Source organism: Mchenga conophoros, linkage group LG6 (genome assembly GCF_057382185.1).
Source record: "Mchenga conophoros isolate Kocher_MC1m ecotype Shallow Benthic linkage group LG6, M_conophoros_male_GT1.1, whole genome shotgun sequence".
In the NCBI taxonomy this organism is placed as follows: domain Eukaryota; kingdom Metazoa; phylum Chordata; class Actinopteri; order Cichliformes; family Cichlidae; genus Mchenga; species Mchenga conophoros.
Window position 1 is genome coordinate 31,260,455 of NC_140531.1, and position 18,282 is coordinate 31,278,736.

General features: G+C 39.7%; 1 protein-coding gene across 4 annotated transcripts; it reads left to right on the forward strand.

The window, feature by feature from the left end:
• The first annotated feature begins 336 nt into the window (after positions 1-336).
• tdrd7a (tudor domain containing 7 a) lies at positions 337-18,245 on the forward strand. Of its 4 annotated transcripts, none has more exons than XM_085277374.1 (23): positions 459-476; positions 849-921; positions 1,091-1,320; positions 1,438-1,582; positions 1,748-1,862; positions 1,979-2,074; positions 2,257-2,285; positions 2,803-2,843; positions 3,112-3,282; positions 5,544-5,975; positions 6,138-6,334; positions 7,312-7,504; positions 10,882-10,993; positions 11,145-11,356; positions 12,027-12,161; positions 12,776-12,859; positions 12,990-13,124; positions 13,228-13,338; positions 13,908-14,079; positions 14,229-14,389; positions 14,922-15,115; positions 15,399-15,559; positions 17,273-18,245. In XM_085277374.1, exons 3-23 carry the CDS (start codon positions 1,117-1,119, stop codon positions 17,494-17,496), a joined length of 3,324 nt encoding a protein of 1,107 aa, XP_085133500.1. In that variant the 5' UTR covers positions 459-476; positions 849-921; positions 1,091-1,116; the 3' UTR covers positions 17,497-18,245. The 4 variants fall into 4 exon arrangements, with proteins under 4 accessions (XP_085133502.1, XP_085133498.1, XP_085133500.1 ...); XM_085277373.1 differs by lacking the exon at positions 459-476 and adding an exon at positions 494-752; XM_085277376.1 differs by lacking the exon at positions 849-921 and having other exon boundaries at positions 337-470.
• Positions 18,246-18,282: the final 37 nt, after the last annotated feature.

An 18,282-nucleotide genomic window follows, 5' to 3' on the forward strand; every position in this document is an offset into this window, starting at 1 on the left:
TGCTGAAAATAAAATCAAAATACAAATTAATAAAATGATACCAGAAATCCTAGAGTTGATGTTATTTGGATTAATACTTTGAACAATTAATCAAGGATAATGTATACCAGATGCAAAATTACTGGTATATTGTATGAATGATGCAAAACAGCATACTAATAATAAATTTACAACAAACATTTGCTTTGAGAATAGTGAAGTCTTTTTCTGCGATAAAAGTTTAAATTTTCCACAACACTTAAGAGCAGCTTTTCAAAAAAATTGATTAAACCTTTTTTGTGTGATGTAAGAAAATATGTGTTAGCTAGCTAAATGTTTACGAGACAAATAAAAAAAAAGCGACGTAATGTTTAAACGTATATGAGGCGGTTCAAAATTGCGCTGTTCAGGATAATTAACTACTGGGAGTTGTGGGCGTGCGCGAGATTTTGAGTTCGCGAGAGAAGAGTTTCCAGGCGTTTGGTTAACAGGTGCAGGTACTATTAACTTTTAACCGTCTCCCTGTCGATAAAATTACCAAATTCAAGTTGATGTTAATTGCGCAATATAGATGTTTTTCGCTGGTTTATGGTTTATGTCAACTGTGGGCCGAAATGAAGGACTATTTCCGACCTCTGAACGAGCTACTTTGTACTAACAGTTAGCCGTTAGTCAACTCCCGCGGTTTGCGCCATTTTTCTCCATGAGGATTAAAAAGGAGTCCAGTAATGAGGCACTGAGATTTTGCTCTTTGCATCAATGATACAAACGTGGTATACCAAAATCTCACACACCAAACTTATTGGTGAGGTTTTCGACACCTGAAACTCCTACCTAATCGTTAGTCACTCCTGTGACTCCCTTTACAGGCTAAATTCATGAACCTGAGTGGAAAGAAAAAAAAAAGATTTCGGACATAATGAGTGTGCCCCAAACGTGTTGGTATGTTAACTTAGGGACCAAAGATTTGTAGATTTTTAAAGTATCCAAACTGTAAAATATATCAGAGCTCTTTGAAAATAAGAAATGTGCTGTTGAAGCTCACATTTTTGTTACAATGTTATGTTTTTGTTTTTTAAAAAAACATGTTTTGCTTTCCGTTTTTTCTCAGTTCTGTGCAAGTCTCAGTTTGCCAAGATGGCAGATGCCGAGTTCGTCAAGAGGATATTGCGGGCTGTCCTCCAGTCCAGCAAAGACGGCGTGTCAATTGACAACCTTCAGTCGGAGTACCGGTCACTGTGTGGAGAGAACATCCCACTGGAGAAGCTGGGCTTCTCAAAGCTCGAGGACTACCTCAGAAGCATTCCCTCCGTGGTGAAACTTGAGTACGGCATGGGTCAGGTGAGTGTATTGTTTAAAAAATGTTTTCCCTCTACACTACTGCCTCATCAAAGAACTGGGAGACGTATAACTGCTAGAAATTTTTATTAAACAATTTTTTATTAATCTTTACCTTAGTTACAGTGCTTAGCTGCAGTGTATGAGGAGACTGCCAACATTGCTCAATTGGTTGCCAGGCAGAAAACCTCGAAGAAATCTGGTCGCTCCCAGATTGTGAACTGCAAGATGAGATTCAAGCCTCCCAACTCGTACATGCTCAATGGTAGGTGTTTCTTAGTTGGAACAACTAATTAATCATGGTCTCGTCTTAGACAGAGAAGAAAAAAAAGATTAATGTCATAATGATTGGGCAGGTTTTCATACACTGTATCTGTGGGGAAACATTGGTCATTATTTATATGGTTTGTTTTTCTTTCCTTGGTTTTAGTGAGGCCAAGGACTTCACTCCGCCAACCTTCTGCTCATAGTAAATGTTATTCATCAAAAAACCGTTCTTGGCCCTATGGTGGCTATAGAGGTTTCAGTGCCTCAGGGGACTACAGGTTAACAATATCTTCTTTACTTATTTATTCAAGGAATTATAAGCAATATTTAGACAATAAATTCAGCTTTGCAGAAATTCTTTGTCACACTCTGTCATAATCTTCTCAAATGCTAGGAAGTTGGACCAAGGTTTCAGCTCCATCACACCAGTTGAACACCGACAACCAGCTCCTCAACCAGCTTTAAAACCAGCATGTGTTACACTTAACAGGTGAAGATACACTTGTGGGCAAATTAAGCTTAAGCTCTCCTCAAAAAAATGTACTGTGTAATTTTAGTATGTATAGCCTTTAAGAATCATAGCTACATGAATGCAAAATTCTGTGTCCTGTTGAGTGACAGCTTATTGTTATGAAATCACATTGTGCTTTAAGATATCTATGTTGCTAACAGGAAAGAGAAGAACTTGATGAACTCCAAAGGTATTTGAGATTTTTCCTCTTTTTTTTTTTTTTTTTCTGATAGCACAACTTTCTAAGTTGAATCCAAGTATAACAAGAGTTACACAAATATAGTGCTTTTGCATATATCTGCTTTTAAACTGCTCTTTGGGCATATTTTTTAGATCTTTTCAAGTCAGGCTTAGAAATGTATTACTAAAGAAAAGTACAAACAGTACCAAGCTTGTTAGCAAAGTGAATTTGGCTGTGCAGCATCACAATATATAACTCTTGTAATCAGCTGCACAGATGACAGTTTAACCAGCACCATATTGAAGTGTTTGACTTTTTATCAGCTATAGTGCTCAGAACAATGTATGGTCACAATAATCATAGGATCTGAAATGAAACAAAGTTTTGCTCTAGTGCTAATGATTGATTTAAGAAGTTAATACAGCATATGTATAAAGATTAACAACAAACAGCAGTGCTCTGCTTTTGAGACTGGCTTGTATCAAAGTGTATTTACTTAATTTCTATCTTTTCAAACATTTTTCAGAAGTGAACCTACAGCGAGTATCTATGCCCAGCCAATCCCAGGTACGGTCTGTTGCTGTTAATTTTGTCAATATTAGAATACAAAGTGCTCTTTAGATGGTCAGGACAATCTTAATACTTCTGAGTAAAAAAATACACTTAGAATCCATATTTATACTATTTCAGTTAAACTATTTGATCACTGAAGTCACATCAGATGCTTTCTGTTTAAGAAAATAACTTTTGCATAGTTTTGATAATATGGTATAGTAGAAAGTTTTAACCCATAGGTGGCAATGCAACACATGATCGTTCAAATCCCTCCATGCAGGATAGTGAGTATGACGTGGAGCTGGTGCAGAGTCAAATAAGTCAGCTCCTGGAGAAGTACTACAGTGGACTGTGGATGTCAAAACTCTCAGAACTCTATTGTGATACGTTCAGTCGGAACCTCCATCCTCAGGTGCTCAGGGACATGGCAAAGTGGACACACGTGTGTACCGTAAGTTGAGTATTTTGGGTTTTTGGTTTTTTTTTTGTTTTTTTGTTCTTTTTAATGTCTTGTTTTATGTTAGGTTATAAACCCAGTGACAGTTTTCAATTTCACACTCAGTTCTGCAGTCTCAGAATCAATTATTTTGAAAACTTGTAGTTTAAAATGCCAAAAAAGGGTTAGTAAGGGTGGTTGTGGACGTATCGTGATGCCTTTTAAAAAAAGTACTTTTAGTCAAGTTTTTTTCTTTAACAAACTCTTAGGAAGTGATAGTATTTTCAGTTGAAATCGTTACCAGTACTAGTTTTCAGACCTATAGCAAATGAAAAAGTAATGCTAGGCCTCAGAGTTGTTGAAGCTAGCTTAAGAGAGGTGGCAGTCAATGAGCAGCAGTATGGCTTCATGCCAGAAGAGTGCACTAGAAGGAGCTTCACTGTGGCCTTTTCTCAATTTTAAGTACGCGAGTACGCACTCGCGTTCTCGGGGAGACCGGACTTGCCGAGACCGCACGGGAGTACGGACTTGCCGAGAACGTGAGCACAGACTCGCGATTTCTACATTTGGAACACCAGCGTACTTGATGATGTCACAGGTCCGGAGTTTTTACTGCTGTCCCCTCTTAATTTAACTGAGTAATATGTTATGAAGCTTAACTTTAATCACAGCCAAACCGATTTACTCAGGAACAAATAAAACACTGAAATAAACCAAACGTTAACTTTTAGAAGTGATCTAAGTGACTTATATATCATGTTTAACCTCAGTAGCGAAATAAAATAAAAATAGTGTACATGTATGTTTTAATAAAAACAAGCAGGTGAGATGTTAGAACGCTTTTATTTATATTTTAGTGGACACTCAATACAATAGGCAGCTGCTGGGGTTTGGGGTTTGTTTAACCTGAGTAGCGAAAAGACCGTAGGGGGGGTTGAAAATGTTGCGCCGGGAGTCCGCTGCTCTCGCCGGCTCTAGTGATCCTCAACCTCGCTATCGCCAGTGTGTGAATGTGTGTGTGAATGGGTGAATGACTGAATGTAGTGTAAAGCGCTTTGGGGTCCTATGGACTAGAAAAGCGCTATACAAATGCAGGCCATTTACCATGCAGGCCATATCTGCTATAGAGCTGGCGGGTCACAGACGTCTCCAAAAACATCAGAGCACATTTTGAAATATATGATATCTTGATAAATCGAGCAGATATTTGAAGCTTACACAGCTACATTCTCGCTTGAAAATAACTTAAAAGTTTATTTTGTGACTCAGAAAGAGTAATATTTAAAAGTTTTTAGCCCCGCACGTCCGCCATTACTGCATTTGAGTTTTGGACGAAATGCATTCTGGGATATTTAGCTGTACCAAGTCCACAAGTCACCACCGATGCATGCTCGATAAAACGGGCGGAGCGAGAACACATCCGGGACTTTTTCGTGTTCTCGGCTTGATGCGTACTTTGAATTGGAACAGTACTTGGTCTCCGACTGATGACGTATCACGAGAACGCATATTGAGACAGGCCCTGTGTCTCTGTGGATGTAGAGAAAGCACATGATAAGGTGCCAGCTAACTATTGTACTGCACGAGGAAGTCAGGAGTGGCAAGGAGAAGCATGTGAGGTGGTATAGGATATGTATGCGGACACTGAAATGGTGGTGAGGTGTGTAATGGGAGTGACAGATGGGTTCAAGATGGGGATGGGATTACATCAGGGATCAGCTCTGAGCCCCTTCTTGCTTGCAGTGTTGATGGGCAGGTTGACAGATGAGGTCAAGTAGGAGTTTCCCTGGATGTCATCTGTGAGCACCAATCTGTAGTAAAAGTAGCGAGCAGGTGAAGGAGAGTCTGGAAAGATGGAGGTATGCACTGGAGTGAAGAAGAAAGTTGGATGCAAGACAGAATACACACGTATAAAATGAGAGGGAGGTAGCAGAGTTTAAGATGCTCAGAATTTCACTGGGAATGACCAGGATAGACAAGATTAAAAATGAGTCAGAGTTTGAGGAGACAAAGTTTGAGGCAAGGTTGAGATGGTTTGGAATTGTGCAAATGAGGTACAGTGGATTTATTAGACAAAGAATTTTAATGGAGCTGCCAGGCAGGAGTACATGTAAGATTCCTGGATTTAGTGAAGGTGGTCATGGAGAGGGTTAGAATGACAGAAGGGTGTTAGAGATGGGGTAAGTTGGAGGTGTGTTGTGGTCTTTGATTGTATGCTTAACAGCTTTATTTAAGATGTTCACTTTTTTGTGTGTCTCATTTATCTTCTTCCAAAGGTAGAGGAACTTTCCACCAACCGAGCCGACCAGCTGGTCTACCCTCCTCTGCCTACCAAGAAATCTCCTGTTCCTTTAAAGAGCACCACCAGCACTTCACAAGCATCGCTCAACAATTTAAGCACTACCAGCACACATTTTTCTTCATGTCCCTCAACACCTGAAAGCCCTTGTACACAAGTCACATTCAATCCCACTTCTGATTCTACACCATGTCCTCCATCAAAACCGTGTGCTGTTGTCTCAGCTGATGTTCGTCAGAAAATAAAGGAGCTCCTTTCCAAATACAGCCAGGGTCTGTGGGCCCATGCTATGCCCAAACTTTTTATGGAGGCATACAAGGTGCCATTCCCTGAGCATGTGCTGGACAACTTGTCTCTTTTGCTTGATATATGCAATGTGGAGTACCCCTCGCCACATGACAAGAAGAAGGTAAGAGATTGATGCAGTGTAGGTGACGTATAAGTTGAGTAAACAGCAGTAGGTGTTCTGATGGGTAACACAGAAACTGTAGGGGTGAAAATGGTGATTGTTTGCAGCTAAAACAACAATGATTTTAACAATGGTTATGTTTTCGTTCTTTCCTGTGATCAGGCCATCCTCTACAAATCAAGCAGAGCAGACATAAAACCCACAGACGGTCGAGAAAACCAGCAGGGTATAAGGCATCCTCTTCCTTCTGGTCTGAAGGTCCTGAGTCCTGTGGTTCCTCCCTCTTTAGTTCTTCCCTCAGTGCAATACCCATCAGTGCTGGTTACTGAAGTCAAGACCACCAATGCCGTTACTGTAAGGTGAGACAGACTTTATTAATGCAGACATTTTTGTACTTCTTAATGCATTATTAAATCTAAAAAATAATTTAAACCCAGTCAACAAAATGGAAGAGAAAAATCCAAAACCTTTTGTTATCAACATACCGTGGTTCAGGGGGTTGGGAAGTTCATCTTGTAACCGGAAGGTTGCCGGTTCGATCCCCAGCTCTGTCTGTCTTGGTAAATGGCCTGTATTTATATAGCGCTTTACTAGTCCCTAAGGACCCCAAAGCGCTTTACATATCCAGTCATCCACCCATTCACACACACACACTGGTGATGGCAAGCTACATTGTAGCCACAGCCACCCTGGGGCGCACTGACAGAGGCGAGGCTGCCGGACACTGGCGCCACCGGGCCCTCTGACCACCACCAGTAGGCAATGGGTGAAGTGTCTTGCCCAAGGACACAACGACCGAGACTGTCCAAGCCGGGGCTCGAACCGGCAACCTTCCGATTACAAGGCGAACTCCCAACTCTTGAGCCACGATCCTGGCCGTTGGAGTAGTTCTCACCTACATATTGGTCGTTGTCCTTGGGCAAGACACTTCACCTACTGCCTACTGGTGATGGCCAGAGGGGCTGATGGCGTGATATGGCAGCCTCGCTTCTGTCAGTCTGCCCCAGGCCAGCTATGGCTACAACTGTAGCTTGCCTCCACCAGTGTGTGAATGTGAGAGTGAATGAATAGTGGAATTGTAAAGTGCTTTGAGGGTCTCGAAAAGCGCTATATAAACGCAATTTATTATTATTATTATTATTATTATTATTATTATTATTATTATTATTACATAATATCAATTCAGTCTTTTTTTTGTTTGTTTGTGATTTATTATGACTAAAATCATGTCTTGCAACCTTCATTATTTGGATTTAATTTGAAAATACAAAAATGTTTTCCCCCACAGTAAGTTATGACAAATTGAAGAGTGAAGTGAAAATCTGTCTTTCTTCAGGTATGTAGGTGAGAATTACTCCAACGCCCAGGAAGCCATGGAGGATGCCATGCAAACCTTTTACAGCCAAAACTCCATTCAGCATCCTGTGTCTAATCCCATAGTTGGTCAGCTTGTAGCTGTCAGAGGTGAGGATGGAGCTGAGATGGCCAGAGGGCAGGTGTTAGAGGTCACAGGCCCCAACAAGGTCAAGGTAAATTTCTTGAATTTATTTATTTTTAACCATAGTTCTGTGCTAGTGTGTTTATGAGTCCTTAAAGTCCTAAATGTTTATATTTAAAATATCTAGTTGCACCCACTACAATTTTAGTCACCCTGAGAGTTTCTGACACACAATGTCACTGTTTTTGTTGTTGTTGTTTTTTTTTAATCCCCTTTATGCGTCTCAGTAAATTATATTGATAGAGCCAAGCTTTTTAATTTGGCTAAACCATCAGGCAGTTTTTATAAGTGTAAGAGCATTTAACTGTCCAAAAGTCTTGATCCATGTCTCATTTCTCTATATTTTGCTGGGAAAATTGGAGATGGTGGCAGTGATTTATGAAACATGAATAGAAGTAAAGCATATACAGACTTGAACAGACTTGAAAGTCAATATTGGTATGCCCACATGTTACTCTTTAACACAGACTGAACTCTGTTTCTTGGAATTTCTTTAAGTGGTGCTCAGGAAGAGTTCTCCAGGCATATTGAAGGTCATTCAAAGCTCTTCTTTTTGTTTCATTCTCAGTCTAGATCAGCGGTCCCCAACCCCCGGGCCTCGGACCGGTACCGGTCCGTGAGTCGTTTGGTACCGGGCCGCAAAAGTTGAGGCTCAGGTGTGAAATGTATGGTTTTTATCGGTTTTCAGCGTTATTTTGTTATCATTTTTATCGTTAACTCGGTTTTCCTGGGTCTTTTCACGTGTGTTATGAATAAATCTTCTTTTTTTTCGGTACCGGTACTAGTTTTATTTTGTTGTATTTATCCGCGACACCTTAAAGGCTGGTCCGTGAAAATATTGTCAGGCATAAACCGGTCCGTGGTGCAAAAAAGGTTGGAGACCGCTTGTCTAGATGATCCCACACATTGGTGGATTAAAATCTAATGATACTACTGTTTCCCTTTCTTAAGAATTAGTTGAAGAAGATGAGTTTGATAGTGTGGCTGTTAGTCTATGTAAATAAAAAAAAAAAAATGCAAGTTTAAGGACAAGTGACTTACGAAAATGGCATGCTTACGCAAATTAAGATAGGCAGCATAGTTTGCTTTGAAAGTATTTTAAACTTGACACACTGGAAAATTTGTATTTGCATGGGTTTCTCCAGTTTCTCACAATACAAAGAAATTTGAATTTATTGTTCTGTCTCTGCCAGAAAGTGTAATTTTGACCTCTCCTGCAACAAAAAAATGTATTTCCCTTGGATTAGTTCTCCATACTGTGCACTCTCAGTTGGGTTCAGCTATGGTTTCCTCGCTGCTCTGTACAGTCAGTAAAATGGCCAGTTCTCCACATGTTTGGTCGCACACTCCCACCTCTTACCCACTCTGCTTTACAGGGAGTGCAGAATTATTAGGCAAATGAGTATTTTGTCCACATCATCCTCTTCATGCATGTTGTCTTACTCCAAGCTGTATAGGCTCGAAAGCCTACTACCAATTAAGCATATTAGGTGATGTGCATCTCTGTAATAAGAAGGGGTGTGGTCTAATGACATCAACACCCTATATCAGGTGTGCATAATTATTAGGCAACGTCCTTTCCTTTGGAAAAATGGGTCAAAAGAAGGACTTGACAGGCTCAGAAAAGTCAAAAATAGTGAGATATCTTGCAGAGGGATGCAGCAGTCTCAAAATTGCAAAGCTTCTGAAGCGTGATCATTGAACAATCAAGCGTTTCATTCAAAATAGTCAACAGGGTCGCAAGAAGCGTGTGGAAAAACCAAGGCGCCAAATAACTGCCCATGAACTGAGAAAAGTCAAGCGTGCAGCTGCCAAGATGCCACTTGCCACCAGTTTGGCCATATTTCAGAGCTGCAACATCACTGGAGTGCCCAAAAGCACAAGGTGTGCAATACTCAGACATGGCCAAGGTAAGAAAGGCTGAAAGACGACCACCACTGAACAAGACACACAAGCTGAAACGTCAAGACTGGGCCAAGAAATATCTCAAGACTGTTTTTTCTAAGGTTTTATGGACTGATGAAATGAGAGTGAGTCTTGATGGGCCAGATGGATGGGCCCGTGGCTGGATTGGTAAAGGGCAGAGAGCTCCAGTCCGACTCAGACGCCAGCAAGGTGGAGTACTGGTTTGGGCTGGTATCATCAAAGATGAGCTTGTGGGGCCTTTTCGGGTTGAGGATGGAGTCAAGCTCAACTCCCAGTCCTACTGCCAGTTTCTGGAAGACACCTTCTTCAAGCAGTGGTACAGGAAGAAGTCTGCATCCTTCAAGAAAAACATGATTTTCATGCAGGACAATGCTCCATCACACGCGTCCAAGTACTCCACAGCGTGGCTGGCAAGAAAGGGTATAAAAGAAGAAAAACTAATGACATGGCCACCTTGTTCACCTGATCTGAACCCCATTGAGAACCTGTGGTCCATCATCAAATGGGAGATTTACAAGGAGGGAAAACAGTACACCTCTCTGAACAGTGTCTGGGAGGCTGTGGTTGCTGCTGCACGCAATGTTGATGGTGAACAGATCAAAACACTGACAGAATCCATGGATGGCAGGCTTTTGAGTGTCCTTGCAAAGAAAGGTGGCTATCTTGGTCGCCGATTTGTTTTTGTTTTGTTTTTGAATGTCAGAAATGTATATTTGCCTAATAATTATGCACAGTAATAGTCACCTGCACACACAGATACCCCCCTAAAATAGCTAAAACTAAAAACAAACTAAAAACTACTTCCAAAAACATTCAGCTTTGATATTAATGAGTTTTTTGGGTTCATTGAGAACATGGTTGTTGTTCAATAATAAAATTATTTCTCAAAAATACAACTTGACTAATAATTATGCACTCCCTGTAGTTCAGAATCCCATGCTCACCTTGGCAGTTAATTATTATTATTATTATTTTTTTTATCTAAATACTATAACGTATACATTTATTTATCTATAACATCTGTCTAGCTCTGGCTCATGTTATAGCATCTTTCATGTCAAAATATTTGTTTAAAATTCAGCACCCCTAGAAATTCAGTATTTGATGAATAAGCCCTGTGTAGGAATAGGAGATGATGGTTTTATTTTAACAGAGGTAAAAGGATTTTTTTTATTTTTTTTTATAAATGCCAAATTACCCCCTTTTGTGGTTCTAATGTTAAACTAAACCAACTTTATGTACACTTGCAAAGAGTGCATTCTTACTTTTGAAAATTAATACTCTGTATGTTTTTGTTGTTGTTGTTTTATTGTAAGTTTAGTCTCAAATTGTGTGAGACTGATGTTTAAGCTCCATCACAATACAATGTGTATTAAAAGGCGTCCAAAAGTCTTATAATATTTAGTGTGTGTGTGTGTGTGTGTGTGTGTGTGTGTGTGTGTAGACATGTGAAACCAAAGAACCTCTCTGTGTGTCTGTCAGGTTTACTACATGGATTATGGCTTCTCTGTAGAGACTAACATGAAAAATCTGCTGGAACTACGCAGGGACTTTCTTTCCCTGCCCTTTCAAGCCACTAATGTTCAGCTTGCAGGTATGTAGAACATTAGGAAATTCTGTTTGAGTTTGTTCTGTATAAAACAGTTAATCTCTAGATAAAGGAAGTGTTTTTAGGAGTTTCTGTTACCCTGATGCTCTTGCCATTGTCTTCATCTTTTTCCATTTCTTTACTATCCTCCTGTCAGGCCTAGAAAGATTCAGCTCCCATCCATTGGTGCTCTCACTTATGGATAATGTGGCAATTGGAAAGATCCTGCTGATGGAAACATTAGAGCCATACCAAGAGAGTGAAGTACCTACAGCAGTACTTTATGATACTTCACAGGATGACGACCTCAACATCAACTCCGCCTGCCTGAAGGTTCTACAGGACAAGACCATGAACAACCCTCTGTCTGTAGGTTTACATATTATTGAGGATATACCTTTTTTTTTTTTTTTTTTTTTTTTTTTTTTTTTTAAATAAAATTTGGTCAGACAATTAGTTCTAGTGGGGAAGACTTAGATTTGTAATTATTTTCCTCCCCTTTTCATATTTTTCTTATAAACTCAACATAACCACTAAGTGGTGCTGTGTTACCCGTACTTTATTGTGTCTTATGTTACAGTAGGGGTGTGTGTTTGCATGTGTGGGTGGTTTGGAAACTGCAGTTTTATATTCAGCTTTGGGCAAAGTGATTTGTTAGCCCTCAGGCAGAGCTTGCTGCTTGTTATTTTTCCTGAGAAACACGTGTTACTTGATTTAAAAATGCAAGAGTACAAAAATAACTTTGGGAGTGCAGCAAAACTTTCATTATCTTCATTGTTTTTTTGTTTTTTTTTTAATGTATTGTAGTAATAAAATTGCTTTTTTTTTAAAATTAGTTCATTATTCTTCAATAAATTAATCTGGGTTTCATTTATTGAAGCATAATGCACTCATTTTAGCTCATCAAATGGCCAGAAATAAGATGAAAATGCAAAGACTGTTTTGTGCGTGAGACTCTAACCATTATCATCATTGCTGCATCACACAAGTTTTTGATGAATTCTTCCAGCATTGTATAATATGATACTGTTGCCTGTAGGTAAATGTTACCTATCAGGATGTGTCTGTCACAAATGTGTGTCAAGATGGCACCTTGTACTGCCAGCTCCCTTCCCGTGGAACTGCAAGACTGAGCAAGTTACTAGAAGAAACAGAGGCCTACTTCATTTCCCAGGTATATAATACTTTATAGTACATACATTCATGGAAGAGTGGAAGACAATGGAATAAGGGTATTTCCACATACTATGTGTGCAGGATTGTATTTTTCGTCATGTGTTTTTGTGAGAAGTTATAAACAGCTCAGAGAATGTAGTGATAAAGATAAGGAGGGGGAAAAATACATTCCCCATACTGGGCCTCAGGGACAATGAGGTTTTTGTGCAGTTGTTGTACCTCACATTGGCTGTTTAAATTGCTTTTCAGAAGCATGCATTTACTTTAAATACAAAGAACAATGAATGCAAAAAAACATCTAGTTTTTAAAAAAAAAAAAAAAAAAAAAAAAGTTCTTGTTGGAGGTTTTTCCTTAAGGATGACCTTTGAGCACGAATGGCTTCCTTTCTTCTTCTTTTTTGTGCCTGTCTTTTATCTCGTTGACAGTGCATTTGATCCCCACCAAAGACTTCAGACACTTGTCTGTCATTTACTGGGATTTATTCATTATTTGTACTTCTCACAGATATGAGTTCCTTGCAACTGCCGTTTCACCTGTGGAATGGGCAAAGCTTTCTAACACTGTTACTGGGTTTTTCTGTTTGTTTGTCGTCGTCCCCCCCCCACTACTAGATCACATCTGAGTTCCTGGTGTCTAGGCCCTTCATTGGCAAGTTCTGTCTAGCTCGCTACAAAGAAAAGTGGGCCAGAGTTGAGGTAGGAATCAAATATTGGCAATGTATTTGTTTGAAGACTTAAAATAATTGAAAGAAATGTTTTGAGAATGGCAAAAATCATGACCAGTAAGTTTTTCTTCTTCTTCATCTTCTGTTGCTTTTAATTTTAGATCACCAATATGTATGGTAACAGAGTGATGGAGATTTCTGTCATTGACTTTGGTGTCCCAGCAACACTAGAACTCACTGATCTTCGGGAGATCCCCCCTCTTCTTTTGAAAGACTTCATTATCATCCCACCACAGGTTAGTTACTTGTGTTTGTTCTAGGTGATGGAGAGATCAGTGGTCAGACAGGCTTCACGAGTTTTGTAACACATGTAAAGGTTTGTAAGTGTGTCTTCTCCAGGCTATTAAATGTCGCCTAGCTGACCTTCCTGTTCCTGAGGGTGACTGGAGCCAAGAGGCCATTCTGTGGGTGAAGGAGGCTGTTATGGGCTCTGAAGCCTGTAGAATGAAGGTACTATCTACATCAAAAAATAGACTTGGTAAATGCTGCTGATAATAAAATCTTCACTTTGAAGCACAGTAACTTGTAATTGCATACTGGAATAATGGCCAGTGTGAAAGAAGTGATTTTTGACAAATTTTCAGGTAAATGGAATGAAGTATCTCTAAACAGGAAAGATTTGACTGTTGAGACATACCATAACCAGCATTGCTAGTGGAAGAGCTATGGACAGCATCTACTAGCACTGGTCTAACGATCCACAAACCATGAACTTCTGATGGATAATGAGAATGTGTTGGACCAAATATGATTTGTGTTGGCTCTTTCACTCAAAATGCACAGAATAAAGGATCTGCTGGCACTGTATTAGTGCTGTACATCACAGGGCAAATCACAGGTCTTGTAGGTTCTAACAGTGTGTTAGACTTCTGGTTGTCGTATTTTGATTCATTAGTAGACGTGCAGTTAAATATCAGTTAACTCCAAAGTGCAACTGTGTAAAGCAGTCACGATAAATTTAAGCTCTCAATTTGTACATTTTGTCCATGCATTCTTTTAACCATTCTTTTCATTTTCAGATCTTGAAATTAAACCAGGACACAAAGGACACGCTTGTCTATATGTATCTTTTCATTGGCGTTGGCGGTCAGCATTTGGACGAGAGCATCAACCATCACTTGGCCCAGTCAGAGTTGTGGAAGAAGCTCACAATACAAAACAACACAATCACCAGTTGCAACATGAATACAGGTAATGGTGCGCATCATAAACATTCTGGGTCTGAAATACTTCCTACCAGCAGTAAACATTTGACCTGAAACTTTTATTTTTTATTTTTTTTATTTAAGCTCATAATCTCTAATGTAATATTTGGAATGGGGTGCTGTTTAAACTTGTAGGTCTCACTCCTGTGATGGAGAGGTCGTCTCTCAGCAGCTCAGTCTCGAATCCCGCTGTGAAGGCTTCACCGCAGCTACGTCACATAGCAGGGGGCGGGGATGCTACCACCAAAACTCAGACGCAACTACTTCAGCTGCCACCTCTGCTGGATCTCCCCTTGGTGCGTGAAGATGAGATAACCTTCTATTGGGAGTAAAAGATGGCTGCAAGAATAGTCTGTGTGCTTGAATAGTCTCAAGCACGCAGCCCTGGCTTTAAGCACAAAACTCCTCCCTACCACTCCTTTAAATGCTTTTGTTGCCAGGGGAGCCAATCTGAAAAAAGTTGGTTTAGAGGGGAGCATGGTGAAGCCAAAGTGGTTTGTTTCAGAGAGAATAAACTGAAGTTCATCAAGGCTTAGTTTAAAATAAAACAATTGTTTTGCATGGTGAAACATGCAGTTACTCTACTACAGTCCAACAATAAAACTGTAACATTGAAGCATTGAAAATGAATAGAGTTTTCCAGTTAAAAGTTCAACATAATCTTGCTGTTCAAATTTGGTGTGTGTGTGTGTGAGTGAGAGCAATTTCTCACATCCGTTTACAGATTATGGTCAAATTAAATTAGTAAAGAATATGGGTTTGGGGTTATTCCAGACCCAAAAAAAGCTGGAGTACCAAGAAGTCATTTTCCTTGTCCTCTTCTTTCAGCCTGGTCAGAATATAGATGTGTTCGTACCAGTGGCATGCCACCCTGGTTACTTTGTGCTGCAGGCTTGGCATGACCTGCATAAGCTGGTGGTGTTGATGGGGGAGATGATGCTTTATTACAACCAGACAGGGAAGACCAACCCAACCACCACCATCCAGAAAGGGCACATCTATGCTGCCAAAATAGACAAAAAGTAAGTCGACACATGGCTGCTAAAGGTCTGTCAGTTTTTCCCGAAATAAATCAACTACTTCATTTATTCTCTCTCCTTCCCTTACACATTGTTGTCTTTGTAGCATATTTTTGAGACTCCAAAATTATAAAAGATATTCTTAAAGAATTCTTCTTTTATAAGTTTATATTAGGAGGAAAACCTTCAACTGCTTTGCTGTGTGATGCCAAGGTTCACAGTTTAAAATCAATAAGTTGCTATTGTGTCAGGGTCAATGGCTTAACCGATGTTTACCTGTATGTAGTTGGCACCGTGTGAAGGTGAAGGGGAGTCTTTCCAATGGCTTGGTGTCTGTCTACCAGCTGGACTACGGTAAGCATGAGCTAGTCCACAGTACGCTCATCAGGCCCTTAATAGAGGAGTTCAGACAGCTGCCCTTCCAGGCTATGACTGCACAACTGGCAGGTGAGTTATTGTCTTCATATAGCTTCACTGGTTTTTTACATATAGATGGATAGTAGGGGTGCAACGATATGCAAAATTCACGGTTCGGTTCGATACTTTGGTGTCACGGTTCGATATTTTTTCGACACAAAAAATGTTCATGCCTTTTTAATTTGTCATTCATTAAAATTATAAATATGTTTTAACTCAAAAGTAGTTTTTAAATTTAATGTTGCTGAAACAAAAAAATAATAAAAAAATAAAATCTATCTGATCGAGAAATCACTCATCTTTGGAAAAGAGGGTTTATTACAGAGAAATGGCTCTTTCCAAAATAAAAGCTATACTATACGCTTCTTCTGGGCTATATTTTCAGCAGCATATTAAACATATCAGGTCCCCATAAGGAGAAGCATGTGCTAACGGCTGTCTAAATGACTCGGGTAAAGTTTGTAGCATGCGTGCTTATTGTTTTTGTCTGCTTCCACTTGTCTTTGCACTAGGATGATGTTGGCGTAAATGTGCAGTCATATTCATTGTGTTCCCACTAGTGCTGTCAGCGTTAATCTCGTTAAAATTACTTTAACGCCATAATGGCGCAAATCTCCATTAACGAGCTACCGCGGATCACCCCGTGTGGGGGGCTGGACGGCGTCAACACGTTAATGAGCTAACTGCGCTAACGCACTAGTTCCCACCAATGTAATTGAGCATTACGTGGCACATCCGACATACTGTTTTACTGTTGTCCATGGCGCGCTTACCTTCAGGGTCATGCTTCACATGAAAACCAAAATAGTTCCAAATGCCAGATCTGAATGAGGGTGGGGGAGGTTCAATTTCGGGTAGCGTTGAGGCATTTGCCATGTTGCAGCGAGCTTAGCTTCTGTCTCGCTAGCACGCAGTGTAATAAATACAAAGAAAATTGTGGCAGTTTCAACTTATGTGACACACTCAACTCCAGGTACACGACGCCCAGCTGAAAAAACTTCACGCAAGTAGAGTTGCCCGAGATTCACAGAATTTACAGAAAATGTAACATTTTTGTGATATATCTCGTTGTCGGGGCGATAAATGTCTTATATCGGGATATGAGGTTTTGGTCATATCCCACAGCCCTAGGTACAATTATGTCTACTATTGGAATAGCAAAATTCTGTTTGAGGGTTAGCTACCATCTGAAACCTGGAGTGTCCTTCATGGGACTGCTTGCCACTTGCAAAGAAGTGTTCAACAAGCAAATCTTGTTGCATGTGACTTAACTTGACAGCCCAACTTAGTAACCAATCAATCAATTTATTTATAAGCACATTTTAAAAAGGTAAAAAGTAGAACAAACACAAAGAACAAAACAAAAACTGAGTCAGAATTAAAAGCTAGTGAGTAAAGATGTGTTTTCAGACAGGTTTTAAAGATGTCGAGTGTTGGAGAGATCTTAGTTTGAAGAGGCAGACTGTTCCAAAGTTTGGCCTATTTTAGCCTGCTTCAAGGAAAATCAGAAGCAACTTACCAGCTGACTGAGTTCTATTTGGAGGTTTTGTTAGTTGAAAGATCAGAGAGGTGTGACGGAGATCATCCATCCATCCATCCAAACATAGTCACTACTACCAATCAATATAGTGGAAGCCAAAATGCAAAAGGCCGTGGGGGGGGGTGTTGTAGTAGACATGTCCATGTTTTATATGAAATCTGTGGTGTACACATACTAGTTGTTTCCTTTTCCTGATCACACAGGTGTAACACAGCACCAATGGTCAGAGGATTCCTCGATGTTATTCAGAAATCATGTAGAGAATCGCGCACTGGTCGCAGTGGTGGACAGTGTGCAAGATGTGTCGGAGGTCAAAGGTGAGCCTTGGGAGCGCAGGTTGACAGTTTACCTAGTGGACACCACAGTGGATAATCAGGACCTTTGGATCCACACAGTTATCACTGCGATTGATGTCGAGCTGTCTTGAACTTCCTAGAATGGAAACACAAGCATGGGGATAAATGTCCTCTGTTCTGTTTCAGTGTTCATTATTCTGTACGAAGACTTTTGAGATTTGGTAGGGTCACAGTCTTGAAGTTAATAAAAATTTCCTGCATTTTTCTTTTGGTTCTAGTTAAGCCATATGTGTTCTTTATTGCATGTTTTGCTTTTTCTTTAAGCTGAGCTGACTTTGCAGAGTTTGATATTGCAGTGAATCCAGCTGTTTATTTATATAATATATATTTGAAATGTATACTTATGAAGAAATTGTTGTTGTTTTTTTTGGGGGGTGGGTTTGCATGTGCGTCCATACCTTCTGGCTCAAAAAGTTTAATTCTGATTACAATTTTCTAGATAGGGTCATAAATCCATTAAATTTTTCCTTATATCAACAATGTCAGTTTAACGGTTTGTTGGGCAAATATGGGGGGGGGGGAGCAATTTCTTGTCAGCAGATTCTTGCAAGTGTGATGTGTATTTTCAAAATATAGAAAGCATGCACCGTATAAAGATTTCAAGTTTAACCTCTGCCTTCCAGTATCATTTTGTATAATGGACAATATAGTTTAATGTTGAATGTTTAATGTTAGCGTTTTCACATTTAACCCCTGATTTCACTTTTACATTTCACATTTCTACCTTTCTTCTAACCTTTAAAGGCACTTTTGTCAAGCAAAAGAGCTGTCTAGTAAGTTTGAAATATGTTGTTTTATAATATTAAAGGAGCTCAGATTATTCATGTCCAGTTATTTAAAATTGATACCTGTTATCC

What these genes read in the sequence shown, in the direction of transcription:
- tdrd7a (XM_085277376.1), top strand. Translation starts at nt 1,117, where the DNA reads ATGGCAGATGCCGAGTTCGTCAAGAGGATATTGCGGGCTGTCCTCCAG. An exon ending in TTGAGTACGGCATGGGTCAG is followed by an intron (nt 1,321 to 1,437) that starts GTGAGTGTATTG and finishes TCTTTACCTTAG; the next exon opens with TTACAGTGCTTAGCTGCAGT. An exon ending in TATGACTGCACAACTGGCAG is followed by an intron (nt 15,560 to 17,272) that starts GTGAGTTATTGT and finishes CTGATCACACAG; the next exon opens with GTGTAACACAGCACCAATGG.